The following is a 16,915-nucleotide window of genomic DNA, read 5'->3' on the forward strand; positions in this document are numbered from 1 at the left end:
CACTACTGAGAGGCCTGCCCTTGGCCTCAGCTGTGGGTGGGTGTGTGAGGAGGGAAGATACCTGGTCGGAGGCTGCACCAGTTCATTCAGAGGTCACTTCCATCTAGGATTGTAGAGGCTTCACATTTGATGAATGACTCAATCATTCAGCTGCCACTCTCTCCTGAAGAGCCCTCATTCAGCCCAGAGCTGACTATGCCATTTTCTTGTAGCTCTAAGAACTTGGTGGAACAGGCAGGGAGGCAGGCAGCTCCACAGAGGGGCTACCAGGAAACTCAAGTCTGCACACCCACACCCTTGACACCCCCGGTTGTCGAATCAAACCTCAAGACATGAATTCCATGGGCCCATCATGCCCAGAAAAACTGGGCATTTCTGTACCCTTATTCCCTTTGCCCTGGTGTCCTCACTTATTTCTTATCCTGTTATTAATTCCCAGATGCTCCTCAGGATTGGGCAGGGTGTGGATGGATATATATAGCTCCATTTCAGAGCATGACACACGAGAGCTGGGAGAGACCCAAGAGGCTCCTGGAGGCCCTGGGTTGGCAGCATGGCAGAGAAATCACCAGGGAGGCAGGCACCCCTGACTGGATGACCTTGCCTTACGGCCCTGTCTTGCCCTGGCTACTTCCTTAGGGGGGTCCAAGAGAAGTATCAGTCATTGCTGACAGGGTCCCTCCCCATACCTGTGACTGTAGGCTCCAAGCAGGAGAGAGGAGAGATGACAGCCCCTGAATTTCAGGGACTCACTATCACCCACACGTATCAGTGGTCACTGAGACCTTCACACACACCATCATGGTTAAGGGTCAACACCGCGTGGGAGAGAATCTGGCTGACCTTATCACACCCATTTTGCAGATGAGGAAATAATCATTCTTTCATCCTTCAGTCAGTACTCATTCACCATCTAGGCCACAGGTTCTTTCCTAGGCTTTGGGGAACATGCCCTTGTGGCTTTCACTGGTAGAGGAGAGGATATCACACAAATAAATGCAAACTCCCAACTGTAGGTAGTGCTCTGGGTCGAGGGGTGGGTGGTCTGTGGGATGCTGTCAGAGCTTTCCATGAAGAGATCTTTATGAGGAGGTCATGGGGCTTCCCTGTGGAAGTGATCCTTGAGCTCAGACCTGAATGATGAGGTGGGGCAGACACTGACTTAGTTAAGAAGAGGAGAGGGGATGAGCAGGGAAAGCATGTACAAAGGCTCTGTGGCAAGAAAATGTCAAGTTTGAGAGGCTGGAATTGGAAAGATATAGAAGAGGAGTAGCAGGAGATGGGTTGGTGGGGGGGGGGGCCTTGGGGAGCCAAAGAGAAAGTCAGGCTGGAAAGACAGGGCATGGGAAGAACCAGAACTCATCCTCTGATAGCCAAGTCAAGTTCTCAGCAGGAAACAGGCTGCTACAGGTAAGTAATGAGAGGCAGAGGGATGGGCTTCACCATGGAGAGGGGACAGTCACCTAGAGTTTGACTGAACTGATGTGACTGCACTGAGACCAGGCTGATTTGAAGTGGGGAGAGGGGAAGGGAAGCGTGAGCATGGCATGTGCAGGGGAGAGTGGGGGCTGGCTTGGCTGGACAATGGGGATGTACTGGGAGAAAGTGACCGCTGGAAGTTCAAAAGGACTCAAGGGTGATGCCCCAGGGAGGCAGGTTTTTGCTCAGGCTGTACTCTCCTGGACCTGTCGGCCAACATCTGGTGCATTTTCTCCTTTCCAAAGTTAGAAGACGTGGGAGAAGTCATTGAAAAAATCCGGATTGGCCATGATAATACGGGCAGATTCCCTGGGTGGCACTGCTCCTACGTGGAAATCCGCAGGCTCCTCCCAGATAAAGATGTGAGTTTCTGATTGACCTGATCTGCTCTTTCTTATGCCCCTTTCCAGAAGAGATTCAAGGCAGATTCATTATAAGAACCTGCAGCCTTATTAAATATAATCTTATGAGAAAAATTTTCCCAGTTCACTCAGAATACAGAATCTTTCAGAACTTGGTTTAGGGGTGAAAGAAGAGGGTCTGGGCAGCCATGTCTCTACTCCCCACCCCAAGAATATACTACTAGTGACTAAACATGCCCTTTTTGCTACTCAAGGTCAACTCACAGGAAGGAATCCACCTGAACTTGGAAAATATTTTGAAACTACAGAATTCTAATCATAGGAGGAAACTCTCAGTCATGGATGTGGATACAAGTGACTTGGGAGAAATTTGAAAATACAGACCCTCTCCCCTTACTCTTTGAATCTGAGTCTGCAGATGGGGTATATTTGTTGGTCTATTTTTATGTGACTCCAGGAACCCCAACCTTCAAGAACCAACCCCTGATGTGGTTGTGTAAGTCTTCAAGTAAGGACTGTGGCTTTTGCATCATTCATGGGGCTCCATGACTCTTGTCCTTGGTCCCCATGATTGTTGTCATGCTGATTAACCACTGAAGTTGGAAGTTTCCACATTAAGAGCTAATTTTTCTCTTGCCTCCTCATGCCAGGGTTCAGAGACCGTGACTTTTGGTTGTGATCGATGGCTTGCCACCTCAGAGGATGACAAGAAGACCATTCGAGAACTGGTCCCTTTTGACATCTTCACTGCGAAATACATGAAAGATGGGTCCTTAAGGCAAATCTACACAGAAGTGGAGGCACCACTGGACAGTAAGTGTAGTGCAATTGTCCTCATCAGCTCCCAGGTAGGGGCACCTTCCCTGTGCCCAGCAGAGCCTTTGCACCCAGGACAAAGAGTCTATTCTTATCTGCATTCCGTGGAGGGGGTAACTGAGGCTCACAGAGGTTACATAATCTGCCAAAGTTCACACAGCTAATAAATGGCAGGGCAATTCTTCAAAGTCTCAGCTATCTCACTGCAAGGTTAGTATTCAAACCTTTTCCAGGTCTGACAGTGGGATGATACATCCAGAGATGAGTTCTCTGGATTATCCTGTCCTGGTTCTCTCCTTTCTCTTGGTTTATTTGGCTGAGCCTCTCCACTCTTGCTGGATCCAGGAGTTCCAACCAAGGATGGATCCCCAAGCATCTTGGATTAATCTGTGACTGGAGTCATTGTATATTTGTCCTCAGGGTCTGGGTACAGCTTCAGAGTGTCCAAAGTCACAGGTTTCTTTTCTGCTTGTGCCCAGTTAACTTTGCCTGTTCCTTATTGCCGTGGTTTTCTCTGCAGGATTTGCACCAGCCGACCACACACTCTGTACTTCCTTTGCTGTTGTACCACCATTTTCTGGTTTTCGTCCTACCTCTCTGATTAGCCCACTGAATGCTGTTTTCCTTTCTCATGCGAAGTGGCATTGCTCCAAGCTCAGCCCTCAGCCTTCTCCTCTCCTTTGTTTCTATGCTGTGTGAGAGTGAGTGAGCCCATACAGACACACACATGCACATACATGCATTATTCCTGGAGCACATGGATGGAGTCACACCTCTGTTTTGACCAGCAATGCCATGGTCCATGTCCACCTCCATGTTATTCCCCAGCTGGTCAGCTGTGCATATGCTTTAACTATGTCAAAGGTAAAATTCACCTGCAAAAAACAGACTTTCTATCACAAATGACATACAAAAGAATACTCTTGTATTTTAACTTTGATAAAAGATCAGAGATGCTCTGAAACCTTGGAAATCCAGCTTATATTTATCGCACTGCCTTTTGGGGGAAAAAAAAAAAACATGGGTGTAAAACCCAAGATTCCAGACCACATATGGAGCCAGGCGGATATAAAATAGCTCTAACATTTTTTTAAATCTGCTTAGAGATAAAAACAAGTGTTGCCTCAACAAAGTGCCTTTCCCTATTCATATCTGGTTCTGTGCATTTTCTTTGTTATTAAATCCTGGAAATAATGCCCTTTTGTACTTGGATCCCACAGGATGGACTAGAGAACTGTCCCAGAAGCACCCTTGAGCTGCTCTGTATTAACAACATGCCACAAACCTACTCTGTGCTTGGTCATGTTTCTAGGGAAACATCTTTCCACTGAGAGCTGCTCGGCCTGGGTGGGGTAGGGAGCGGGGAGGATCCAGAAATAACCGTATTTGACTGCACCGCCGCATTGCTCCACACCCGGCAGCTAAATCAGTTTTCCTCATTCCTAAAAGACTGCGAGAGCGGTGGGGTTGGAAGAAGAGGAACAGGAAGGCCATTCAATGACAGTTCCTAGTGACATGGCACCTCGCTCTGGGACAAGGGCTCCTAGAAAATGTCCTGCCGGGGTGTGAAGCAGGACTGAATGCACAGCCGGGAAATAGAAGAACAGTTGGTGTGGGGGAAGGGGAGGAGAGTCAACTGTTAGGTCTCAAAGTGTTAAAATTCCCATTACTCTTGTCAGTATTAGCCAGACAGGCTTGGGTAATGTTGAATTTTAAGCACCGAAGAGAAGATTTTATTTTGTAATGCAACACGTGAAATGCCGACCAGATTCTACACTGAGCTGACTGAGGTGGGCGTGGGGGAGGGGACAGTGTGACTAGTCCTGGCTCTTGCCCTTGAGGGGACCAGGCTCCAAGAGCACTTCTAGCAATTCTCATGGTGCACCTGTGAGGTCAGGAGAGCAGAGGCTGGGAGGGGCTATGGGGCCAGGGAGGATGGGTGGGGAGATTTGGAAAAGTGGAGGACGGAGGGGTGGATCACAGGTCTGGGTGTGAGCTTGTGACTGGTCTAGTCTAGGCAGACAGATCCCCTAGGTGACAGAGGAGTGGATCCAGAGCACAGGACGGCACTGGGTTGTAGATACAGACTCAGGGACCTCAGGGAAGTCAACATCCAGGACTTGCAGGGCAAGAGCTTCAGGAAGTGGACAGAACCAGGCATGGGGTGGGGGTGGGGGGACAAAAGATCAGGAACCCATAATGCTGCTCAAGAAGGAGCATCCAGAGAGGCAGGAGAGCAGGGAAGGATAATGCTGTGGGATCCAAGGAAAATAAAGAAAATAACAGGAATCACGTGTGGGCATGAATGTGTTCCATAACCAGGGGTGTGAGCAATTCACATCACCTTACTTTTCTAAATTTAATGTAATGCGGTTCTGAGCCCACTTGCAAGGTTGATAAGAAAGTCCATCTCAGTCCCTGCAGGGAGAAGGTGTCCTTTCTAGGGTCTTATCAGGATCCTGCAGCTAGTGACTACAAAGTGCACCCAGGTCAGGCAGTTTCCTGAGTCCTTCCCCTGGAAGCCATAGATAGCTGGGTGGGTGAATGGTTTGAGGGACTCTGGGAGAAGCCTCCATCCTTTGGGTCTTAGAGGCCTCCTGTGTCCAGATCAGATGGTCAAGCTTCCCACGTGAACCCACATGGAACTATAGCAGAATGTGAGTAATTGTGCAAATAATAAGAAAACCCTAACTCCTCCTTCCTGAGCCACAAGCCTAACACCTCCTACATATCCAGTTTCCCCAAATCTAAAACTATGTCATCCTTTTCTTCCCTTTGCCTATCTGTCTGTCTATCTGTCCAACTGCCCAGTTGTGCTGTACTCGGTGCAGATCTTCACAGGAGATGTTCCCGGGGCAGGAACAGATGCCAAGGTCTTCATCACCATCTATGGAGACCTGGGAGATACTGGGGAGCGGTACCTCGGCAAGTCAGAGAATCGCACCAACAAGTTCGAGAGAGGAACGGTAGGAGGAACACATGGAGATGAGCCCCTTCTCTTCTCCTTCCTGGGGCCAGCTATCTGGGGCCAGCTCTTTTTTGTCCCCAAGGCTGTCTGAGAGTTCCATGGAGCGTCGTGCACCCTCAGGCAGGCATTCACTCTTGCCCTCCCCCTGCAGAGGGCTGGTCCCCTCTCTCAGATCTGGGTTCTGCATGTGGGGTGTGGGTGGGGCTCAAGCAAGCAAGAGCCCTCTTTGAGCCCTGGGTTGCTGGCTGTAAGGGACTCAGTTGTCTTCAGAAAATCCAGCCCACTGTGGGTGGGTTGTGAGTGTGCGGGTGCACATCCCAGAGTAATGAGGCTGCACCCACAGAGGCTTGAACTGGGGGCAGAGGGCCCTGGAGTCTGGTTCTGCCATCGACTCCTCATCTGGTTGAATTTCTCACTGTCCTCATATGTAAGATGATGGGTCTGACGTGAGTCAGCTTAAGTGTGTTGTGCAGAGTCCTTGGGAACAATGAGGGGTGGGAGGAGCCGATGGGCACCTACTCGCCCTACATGTGGATCCATTTGACCTGGCCTGCCTACTAGGGTGCCAAGCAAGCCCTCTATTAAGCAAAGTGCTCTGTGGCTAAAGAAAGGCTTGAAAACCATGCAGTCTGATGGTATCTAAGGCTCTACCAGCTCTGAAATTCTATGGTTTTATAAAAAGAAATCTGTCTACACATCCCTTTCCCCAGCTCAGCTGTGTCTCCCAGCCCAGCTCCTCTCTCTCTCTCTCTTTTTTTTTTTTACTTTTAAAGTATATTCTATTGATTATGCTATTACAGTTGTCCCAAACTTTACACCTTTGGCCCCTTCTGCCCAGTACCCTCTTCCCTCCAGCAATACCCTCCTTAATTCATGTCCATGGGTTGTAAATATAAGTTCTTTGGCTTTTCCATTTCCTTTACTATTCTTAACTTCCCCATGTCTATTTTGTACCTACCAATTATGCTTCTTAATCCCTGTACCTTTTCCCTCATTCCCCCAAATGATCCTCATCCCTATGATTCTGTTCCTGTTCTGGTTGTTTGCTTGATTAGTTTCTGTGTCTTAGATTCAGTTGTTGATAGTTGTGCATTTATTGTCATTTTAATGTTCATAGCTTTGATCTTCCTTTTCTTAACTAAGTCCCTTTAACATTTCATATACTGTAATACGGGCTTGGTGTTGATGAACTCCTTTAGCTTCACCTTGTCTGGGAAGTACTTTTTCTCCCCTTCAATTCTAAATGTTGCTTTGCTGAATAGAGTAATCTTGGTGGTAGGTCCTTGCTTTTCATCACTTTGAATATTCCTTGCCAGTCCCTTTTTACCTGCAAAGTTTCTTTTGAGAAATCAGCTGACAGTCCTGTGGGAACTCCTTTGTAGGTAACTTTCTGGTTTTCTCTTGCTGTTTTTAAGATTCTCTCTTTATCTTTAACCTTTGGCATTTTAATTATGATGTGTCTTGATGTGGTCCTCTGTGGGTCTAGCTTTTTGGGACTCTCTGTGCCTCCTCTACTTGTATGTCTATTTTCTTCACCAAATTAGGGAAATTTTCTTTCATTATTTTGTCACACAAGTTTTCAATTTCTTGTTCTTCCTTTTCTCTTGACACCCCTATGATTCGGATGTTGGCACTTTGGAGGTGTCCCAGAGTCTTCTTATTCTCTCCTCATTTCTTTTTTTTAAATTCTTGTTCTTCATTCTGTTCTGGTCAAATGTTTATTTCTTCCTCTTCCTCCAAATAGTTGATTTGAACCCCAGCTTCCTTCCCTTCACTGTTCGTTCACTGTGGATTTTCCTTTATTTTACTTAATGTAGCCTTCATTTCTTCCCCTATGCTGATGCCATACACAATGAGTTCCCTGAGCATCCTTATCACCAGTGTTTTGAACACTACATCTGATAGGTTGGCTATCTCTGTTTTGTTTAGTTTTTTCTCTGGTGTTTTGTCCTATTCTTTCATTTGGGCCATATTTCTTTGTCTCCTCAATTTGGCAGCCTCCTGTGTTGTTTTCTGTGTTTTAGGTAAAGCTGCTTTGACTCCCTGTCTTAACACACCTGTTAAGTTGTATGGGGCATAGACTTAGGTATTCGTCAGGGTGAGGCAATCTGCTTCGCTGCTTTGTGGCTCTGTACGTGGGGGAGGGGTCAGAGACAGGACAATGCCACTGCATGGCTACTGGAGGCTTGCTCAGTGCTCATCCCATTTCCAGTCACTTCACCCACTTCTCATATACAACTGGCAATTGTCTAGCTTTTGCCCTGGTGGTGGTTCCCAGAGTGGGTGGGTTTGAGTATGTGCTAGGACTGTGGGGGGCTCCTTTAAATGGACTCTCCTGAGAGACCAGCAGTTTCTTCCACCACTCCAACCCCAACTGGATTTTACAGCCAGAAGTTATGAGGCTTTATCTTCCCAGAGCTGGAACCCTGAGCTGAGTGGTCTGGCCTTAAGCTGGGATTGCTGGCTCCCAAGGTATCCCTCCCAATTTTTATCTACCACATGTGAATGTGGGACTGCCCATTCCACCAGCCACTGCCATGGTGCCTTAGCCACTGCCTCACTGCATCCTCTCTGCCCCAGTTTCCCGTCTCTGCTCCTCCTATCCATCTGAATGGGTATGGCTTCTTTAAATCCTTGGTTGTTGGACTTCCATACAGTTCAATTTTCTTGCAGTTCTGAGTGGTTTTTTAATTTATTTTCTCATCAGGTATTTATTGATTTTTTAAAATATATTTGATTGATTATGTTGTTACAGTAGTTCCATTTTTTTCCCATTTGCTCCCTTCTACCCAGTACCCCCCTTCCCTCCAGCAATTCCACCCCCCTTAGTTCATGTCCATGGGTCATGCATATAAGTTTTTTGGCTTCACCCTTTCCTATATTATTCTTAACTTCACCCTGTCTATTTCATATCAACCAATTATGCTTCTTAATCCCTGCACCATTTCCCCATTTCCCCCCTTTCCCCCCTCCCAGATGATAACCCTCCAAATGATCCCCATACCTATGATTCTGTTCCTCTTCTGGTTTGCTTAGTTGTATTTTTTTTTTTTTTTTTTAGATTCAGTTGTTGATAGTTGTGAGTTTGTTGTCATTTTTTTAATGTTAGAAATTTTTTTATTATTACTTATTAAGCACCAGCTTAATGCTACAGAAAATTTCAAATCAGCCTTTGATAATTCCTCCCCCCCCCTAAATTCTTGATAATGAACTTTTCAAGTAAAGACATGTTCTCTTCTCTCTTCTGTATAAAACGTTATGAAATAAAGGCAAAGAACTGTGTACATCTAGCTGTTAAATGCAGACCATGGCTGGGAAACAGTGTCTTCCCAGGCTTCCCTTACTCTCCAGGTCCTAAAAGACTCTTGCTCATGAATTGCCTCTTCACAAAGCAAGTCCACCACTTGCTGGGCTTATCATTCTGAGGGTCAAAAACTTTCTCACAAAGTCTCAGTCCAGCCTCTTGCCTTAGCTGTTGTAAATAAGCCTTCATCTCTTCATCTTCCTGTTTGTTTGCAGGTTTGGCATAAATTGCATTACGTGGAAAACCAGGCTCTCTAGGAATTGGAATATTAGTGATTCCCAGTGTATACATTTCTTTCTCGCCTTGGCTTTTGAAATTGCCCTTCTGGAGTTTCTTTAGACACTCAAAAATGTAGAGCATCATGTATATAAAGGTTCTATCAGCTTCATTCTTAATTTCATAGTTTTTTAAGAAGACATTGGCCTTGAAGTAATAAATGGCTTTATCCACAATATCTGCATCTTTGGTCTCTCTAGAGGCGGGTCCTTTGAACTGACTTCTGATAGACAACAGTGCCATGTTTCCAATGAGTTTGGTGTCGGGGTCCATGAGAGAGGAGTGGTAAGCTAACATCTTCGTGGGCTTCCGAGTTTCAACCCAGATGAGGAGAATCAGATTAGAATGAAGTGCTTCTGGTCTGGCAGCTTGGACATGTTGCCATTTTAATGTTCATAATTTTGGTCTTCTTTTTCTTAAGTAAGTCCCATTGACATTTCATATAATAATGGTTTGGTGATGATGAACTCCTTTAGCTTTACCTTGTCTGGGAAGCACTTCATCTGCCCTTCCATTCTAAATGATAGCTTTGCTGAATAGAGTAATCTTGGTGGTAGGTCCTTGCTTTTCATCACATTGAATACTTCTTGCCAGTCCCTTCTTGCCTGCAAAATTTCTTTTGATAAATCAGCTGACAGTTTTATGGGAACTCCTTTGTAAGTAACTCTCTGGTTTTCTCTTGCTACTTGTGAGATTCTCTCTTTATCTTGAACCTTTGACATTTTAATTATGATGTGTCTTGGTGTAGTCCTCTTTGGGTCTAGCTTGTTTGGGACTCTCTGTGCTTCCTGGACTTGTATGTCTATTTCCTTCACCAAATTTGGGAAGTTTTCCTTCATTATTTTTTCACATAAGCTTTCAATTTCTTGCTCTTCCTCTTCTCTTTCTGGCACCCTTGTGGTTCAGATGTTGGCACATTTACAGTTGTCCCAGAGGTTCCAAAGCCTCTCCTCATTTTTTTCAATTCTTCTTTTCTCATTCTGTACTGGTTGACTGTTTTTTTCTTCCTTAATTTCCAAATCATTGACTTGAACCCTGGTTTCCTTCCCTTCACCATTGGTTTTGTGTGGATTTTCCTTTGTTTCAGTTAACATAACCTTCACTTCTTCCCTTATGTGTTTGCCATACTTAAGTATATCTGTCAAGACTGTGAGCATCTTTATCACCAGTGTTTTGAATTCTATGTCTGTTAGATTGGCTGTCTCCTTGTCTGCTAGGTTGGATATCTCCTCGTTGCTTAATTCTCCCTCTGGAACCTTATCTGTTCCCTCTCTGTCTCCTCATCTTGGCAGGCTCCTGTGTTTGTATACCTCTGTGTCTTAGGTAGAGCTGTTGCATCTGCTATGTTGTAAGGGGCAGAACCTTAGGTATTCATCAGTACGGGCAACCCATTTCACCAAGTTGTGGTGCTGTATGTGGGGGAAGGGTCTGAGAGGGAACAATGCTGCTTGCTCAGCAATTGCCCCTTTTCCAGGCACTTCTCCCACTTCCATATGAGACTGGCACCTCTCCAGCTATTGCCCTGGCCTTCGTTCCTAGAGTGGGTGGGTCCACAAATGTTCTAGGAATGAGGGGGCCCTCCAAACAAGTGGACTCTACTGAGAGACCAGCAGCCTCCTCCTCCACCCTAACCCCCACCGGCTTGCATAGTCAGAAGCAATGAGGCTTTATTTTCCCAGACGCTGGAACCATGAGCTGTGAAGTCTGATCTGGTGCTGGGAGCGCTCCCCAGGTGTCCCTCCCTACTTTTTAAAATTTCTAACTGCGCTTTTCACCGCTGCTACTGCCACCGCTGCCACACCGCGTTTTCTCCACCCTGGCTCTGCCCCTCCTACCTGTCTGGACGAGTGCTTCTTCCTTATATCTTTGTTGGAATTCCATGCAGCTCAATTTTTCTGGAACTTCTGGTTTTCTAGTTTTGAGGTAGTTGTATTCCTTCTTACTTGTGGAGGGAGATGCTGCATGTCTGTCTAGGCCTCCATCTTGGCCGGAAGTCTCCCTGGGTGGTTTTTTTTTTTTTTTTTTTTTTTTTTGAGGTTAGTTGTTATCCTTCTTATGGTTGCACAAGGAGGTGAAGTGTGTCTACCTATGCTTCCATCTTGACCAGAAGTACAGCTCCTCTCTCTTTTAAGCCTTTTCTGCCTTAACCTCTTTACTCACTCCTCAGCTTCTTTCCATCTCTCCATCCACCTAAATCTGCTGAGAATCCCTTCAGGCTAAGCTGTAGCCACAGGATAATCAGAGCAAGTAATTGGTTCTTAGCGCAACCCATGGTCTTGCCTGGGGCCATGAGCATATGGGGATTTATGCATCAACCAGTGGGAGTTTATCAGGGCCTCCTTCAGCCTGACCCTCAACCAAGCATGATGTTTGATGCTGAAACATTTGCTGCAGGTGAGGAGAAAGTTCTGGGACAAGAAGAGTAAGTGTCATCTAAGTAGGTCTGCAGCTGGCTGGTGACCCCATGAGCCAGTCCACCTGGAAGGAGTGCCACCCTGACCATAAGGTCCCAAAGGATTCAGGCCTCAAGGTCCCATTCATTTGCTCCATCATCCAGATGTGAACCATCTCTCTTTAGCTCTGGTTACTGCTTCTGAAGTGGGAATACCAATGTGATAGCTACTTAGACCACTGGGCAGAAAAACAGGTCGAGATACATGTAAGAGCACTTTGTATCAGGGAGAAATAATTTCCCACATATACTCATTCACACACACACACACACACACACACACAGAGTTATAATTTTCCTTGCACTTTTGAGGTAGTTAGTAGGAAGTCGACCCAAAGGGTCAAGTGACTCATTTGGTGTCCCTGATTCTATAGTAGACACATGACTACCAGGCTCATTCATGTATGGAATATGGCAGCACCAAGCAGTAGTCAGGTGCCTAGACCCGTGGCTAGGGCCAGATGACCTGACTTCAGACTCTGGCTCTGATGCTGACTAGTTGTGTGATCTTGGATGAGTTACTTAGCATCTCCCTGCCTCAGTTTCCTTTCCCATAAAATAAGTTAAAGCATCTGAAGTGCCTAGAATGTGCCTGGCCTGAAGTAACGTCTTTGTTAGTGCTGGGCCTTGGCAAGGCTTGTGAGAGCACACCTTTTCCTGCCTTCACGGGCACCTGGAACCGATGCCTTGTAAGTGCTTGTAAAATAGTCATGTGTGGCACATGGCTGGTAGATACATTTTTGTTTGTGGCTTTATGCACAGAGCCTGGGACAGAGTAGGTATAATGAATATTTGTTAAGTGAATAAATAAAAATATACAAGAAGGTAATGCAATCCATTCTCCTCTGTGTGCAGAGTCAGATTTTCTCTCTTAGCAATTGTTATATCACACCAAAAATCTTTACTGCATTCTGCCCAATCCTTTCTCTACCCTCCTCCAGTTCTGATGTCCCATCAGGGGAGCTGGAGCTACAGCTGAGTTAGTCACTGAAGATTTATATGACTTTAAGTTCACTGCAGACCACGTAAAAGCTTTCAGAATCCAGGAGTCATCCTTGACACCCCTCTTCTCTCAGCACCCTCTCCCCATCCACATTCAATCAATCACCACATCTTAAAGATTCTCCCTTTTAAATTTCAGATCAGCCTGATCCACTCCATCTCCACTCAGTCCTTCCTTATCTCACCTAACTTATCAGACCAACCTGACTCCCTGCCCCAGACCCCTAAAATCCAACCCTTCCTCTGGACTTCCCCAGTTTACCTATTCAAAGCTGACAGAGTCCCTCTCTCTCTTCAACTATCAGGGTCTCCCCACCCAACCCAGGTCTGGCCTAGCCCTCCATGGGATTCACAGACCTTCATGGTTACCAGCCCCACTAGTTTGTGTGAAATGCCCCTTTCAGACCCCTGAGCCCCAGTTTCCAAAATGCCCCACATTCCCTCCTGTCTCCAAATCCTTCCAAGGCTTTTCTCTGGACCCATGAATATGTGCCTATAGAAATATAATGCTGTTCTGCTGTTTTAACTTTTTACATAAAAGACGTCATGCTATATGAATGCTTCTTCGGCTTGCCTTTGGCATGCAATGGGACATCTTAGAAATATTCTGTGACAGGATAGTCAAACATATGTAGAGCTGGCTCATTCTTTGTAACCACCACACACATAACATCCCACACATGACACTGTTTCCCAGGCGCTGAACACCTATTGGCTCCCAATGTTCCACCGTAAAAATAGGCCTGCAACAGACAGCCTTGCTCACATATGAAGGTGTCCCCCCAGAACAGATGCAAGGAAGTGCAATCCCTATGTCATTAGGTGTGCCCATTTTTGCTCTAATTAACTATGTCACTTGCCAGTGCCCCAAGGCCTGCATAAGTCCACACCTGCCCTCGGCCATGCACCATTCGCTTGGAGATTCCTCAGCCAAAAGACTGACCCACCATGGCTTCCTGGAAAGCCCAACCCCCCATCTTCAGCTTAATGCCACCACTTGGAGCCTCTTCCCAGCCCTGCCTCTAGTCCTGCCACAGGTGGCTACTTCCATCACCTGGGCTGTCCCAGGGAGGACCTGAACAATCCTCAAAGAATCCAATTATCCAAGAGTGTAATGTCACTTTGCTGAAGGTATAATCAGAGCGCAGAGGGGGGCTTTATGTCACACCCTATACAAAACCATCCTGAACCCAGATGTTGTCCCCCTACTCTCCTCAGCTTTGCCTCCAGCAGAGACTGCAGCCCAGATGGCTGGCCCCTCCAACGGCCTACCTGCTTCCCCATGAAAACTTCACATTCCTCCCATCATTCAGAAGGAGTCTGCCTCTCCCTCAGCTATCATCCTCCAGCCTCCAAGCTGAACTCATTCTGATACTCAACATAACCAGGACATCAGTTCCCAGAACAGGGAGAGCACCTTCATCTGTCCCACCCCCACGCAGCTCATCAGAGTCTGTCTTCCAAACATCCACAGGGATTTTCCCAAAGGAACTAGAGTGCAAACAGGGCCATTGTGCCAGTGAGGCTTTGGCATACCAAGCACTGTGGTTAGAGCCTAGAGGGCTCCCCAGCTGGGAGGGTCTGTCTAGCTCAACAGTTGAGGAGTATGAAAGGTACTGGATGGATGGGGTTGGAGTGGGTGGAAATGGGGAGCGCTCTCACCCAAGTCCCCACATCTGGACTCCCCAGGCTGACACCTTCATTATCGAGGCCGCCGACCTGGGTGTCATCTATAAGATTAAGCTCCGCCATGACAACAGCAAGTGGTATGCAGACTGGTACGTAGAGAAGGTGGATATCTGGAATGACACCAATGAGGATGAGTTTCTGTTCCTGTGCGGGCGCTGGCTGTCCCTGAAGAAGGAGGACGGGCGACTTGAGAGGCTCTTTTATGAGAAGGTGCGTGAAAGGCAGCCGGGGGTGGGCGTCTGGGCTCAGCCATGGCCTGTCATCATCCTCAACCTGAAGGCAGATGGTGCCAGAGGTGTAATGGGCCTGAATTGCGCTCTTCCCAACAGGAGTACCTCGGGGACCGAAGCAGCAACTGCAGCAGCCCTGCGGACTTCTGGGAGCTCGCCATGAGCTCCAAGATGGCTGATGTCGACGTCGACACAGTGACGGGGGTCATGGCCAACTATGTCCAGGATGGCCGGGGTAAGCCAAGCAGGGTCTCGTCAGAGGAGGAACACACACATGGCAATGTGTTTAAGATATTCTTGGGCAGGCGATGCGTTAGCCCCACCATGATCTGACTTACTACAAGATCAAGCTCCACAAGACAACACCAAGCTGTGCCCAGACTTGATGATGAAGGTGACCTCGCTGATGAGGGTGTCTATCTAATGTCTTAAAATTTACACACAGTTTTCACACGTATGTCCCATTTCCACCCTCACGACAACCCTGAGAGGTGAGAAGGCAGGGATTAGCCTGGTATACCTACCAGATGCGCTTTGCTCAGAGCCAGGCCACAGGCAGGTACAGAAAACAGTGCAGGTAATTCCAGCCAGGAAGGTCTAGTTTGGAAACTTTTCAAAGAGATGCATATTGCATAACCTATAACCCACTACACCAGGGCAGTGCCTTCCAAGCTATTGAGGAAGACGGGCCAGGAGAAGGGTTTCCAAACTTGTATCCATTGGTTAACTGCAAGTGACAGAGACCTCAAGATAGTGACTTAAATGATTGAGGGATTTTACTTTTCTCTCACATAGAAGTTCAAAGGTAGGCATTGTTACTGATATAGCAGCTCCAGTGAAGTCAGGGGCCTAGGCTCTTTCAATTTAACTACTTTGGCAACCTCACAAGAGGCTTGCAGCCTAAAAGTCACTCCTGTTGCCAAGATGACTGCTAGAGCTTCAGCCATCACAGTCATGCCCAAAGCAGAATGAATGGAAGGGTAACGGGCAAAAGGGGCTCCTCCCTGTTGAGTCAGATTCTTTAAAAGCAACGTTCTCAACCACATCCACTTGTGTACCATGACCCCCCCCCCCCCGCTCCCCCACCTACCCCCCTGCCAGCTGCAAGGGAAACAAATACTGGATGGGCAACTAGAATTCTGTGCCATTACCTAAGCGAGTTTCTATGCTGATTAGTTTGGTTTAATGGATAGAAATGGATGCTTTCTGTAATTTTCATTTACCATGTTACATATATAATACTCTTCTATTAATCTTCCCTAAATTCCTATTTTCTGTGAGACCTTGGTTTTGCCAACCTCATTTTTGCTGACATAGTAAACCTTTCAGGCTTCCCCTGTACGTGGGGAAAGGTTCTTGTCTTATCCCTCTTCACATGGGCACACTAGGTGCAGCTCAGTTTTTATGTGACAAGGACACTCTCTTTGATCTTCGCTTGGGAGTGACCGACTTCCTCCTCCCTGGAGAGTAGGCACTCACCATAGATAACTTGCCAGTCCGGAAAGCTCCTTTGCACTTTGTCTCGGAGGCAGTGAGTTGTCTCAAGTCTCATTGCCAAGTCTACGCTCCCGCCCTGGTCCACCTGGCCTGTTGTGAGGCTTGGCCCCTGATCTCTTGCAGTCATTCCCTACTATGTGTCAGTCACCACTGGGACACACAAGGATGCAGCCACTGAGAGCCGGGCCTTCATCATTCTCATTGGGGAGGGTGAACTGGTCAGTAACCGCATCTGGCTGGACTATCCTGGAGAGAAGAAGGGCTTCAGCTGCGGCTCCGTGGAGGAGTTCTACGTGGGAGGCTTGGATATAGGCGTCATCAAGAAGATAGAGGTGCTGGCCCCTGGGATCTCGGGATGGTGACCACCCCCAGGGAAGGAAGGAGCTGACTTGTACATGGGGTGGAGGAGGGAGGGAGAGTAGAGGGTGGGCAGAGCAGCTGACCTGACCCCCACCTCAGAGCAGGTAGCAGGGGAAGACCTCCTGGCCTCTGCCATCACCTTAGGTGAATCCCCCGCCCCTCCATGTCCAGTTTCCCCCCCACCCTATGCGGATGCCTTGTGTGTTAGTTTTCTGTTGCTCTGTACCCAATGACCATAAACTTAGGAACTAACGCTCTCACAGACGTGTTATCTCCCATTTTCCTGGGTCAGGAATCCTGATGTAGTGAGTTAGCTGGCTCCTCCTCCCAAATGCCACTGGGCTGAAATCAAGATGCTGCCAGGGCTGCAGTCTCATCTGAGGCTTGGGATCCCGTTCAAAGCTCACTGGTTGTTGGCAAAATCTATTTCCTTGTGGTTGTAGGACTGAGGCCTCCAGTTCCCAGAGGCTGCCCACATTC

At 47.3% G+C, this 16,915-nt stretch overlaps 1 protein-coding gene and 1 pseudogene across 2 annotated transcripts in view; one reads left to right on the forward strand and one right to left on the reverse strand.

Moving 5' to 3' along the window:
• The window catches only part of LOC150002598 (lipoxygenase homology domain-containing protein 1-like), a 154,555-nt gene that overhangs the window by 111,792 nt on the left and 25,848 nt on the right, over nucleotides 1-16,915 (forward strand). For both annotated transcript variants that reach the window (XM_090285099.1, XM_090285100.1), the window contains exons 27-32: nucleotides 1,725-1,841; nucleotides 2,492-2,654; nucleotides 5,469-5,623; nucleotides 14,349-14,558; nucleotides 14,678-14,813; nucleotides 16,199-16,407. In XM_090285099.1, coding sequence (XP_090141225.1) covers nucleotides 1,725-1,841; nucleotides 2,492-2,654; nucleotides 5,469-5,623; nucleotides 14,349-14,558; nucleotides 14,678-14,813; nucleotides 16,199-16,407 — 990 coding nt within the window. The remainder of the gene's footprint in view (nucleotides 1-1,724; nucleotides 1,842-2,491; nucleotides 2,655-5,468; nucleotides 5,624-14,348; nucleotides 14,559-14,677; nucleotides 14,814-16,198; nucleotides 16,408-16,915) is intronic.
• LOC150002600 (actin-related protein 2/3 complex subunit 3 pseudogene) lies at nucleotides 8,966-9,502 on the reverse strand (annotated as a pseudogene).

The sequence above is a fragment of the Furipterus horrens genome, unplaced genomic scaffold (genome assembly GCF_987537825.1).
Source record: "Furipterus horrens unplaced genomic scaffold, mFurHor1.1.pri manual_scaffold_8, whole genome shotgun sequence".
In the NCBI taxonomy this organism is placed as follows: Eukaryota; Metazoa; Chordata; class Mammalia; order Chiroptera; family Furipteridae; genus Furipterus; species Furipterus horrens.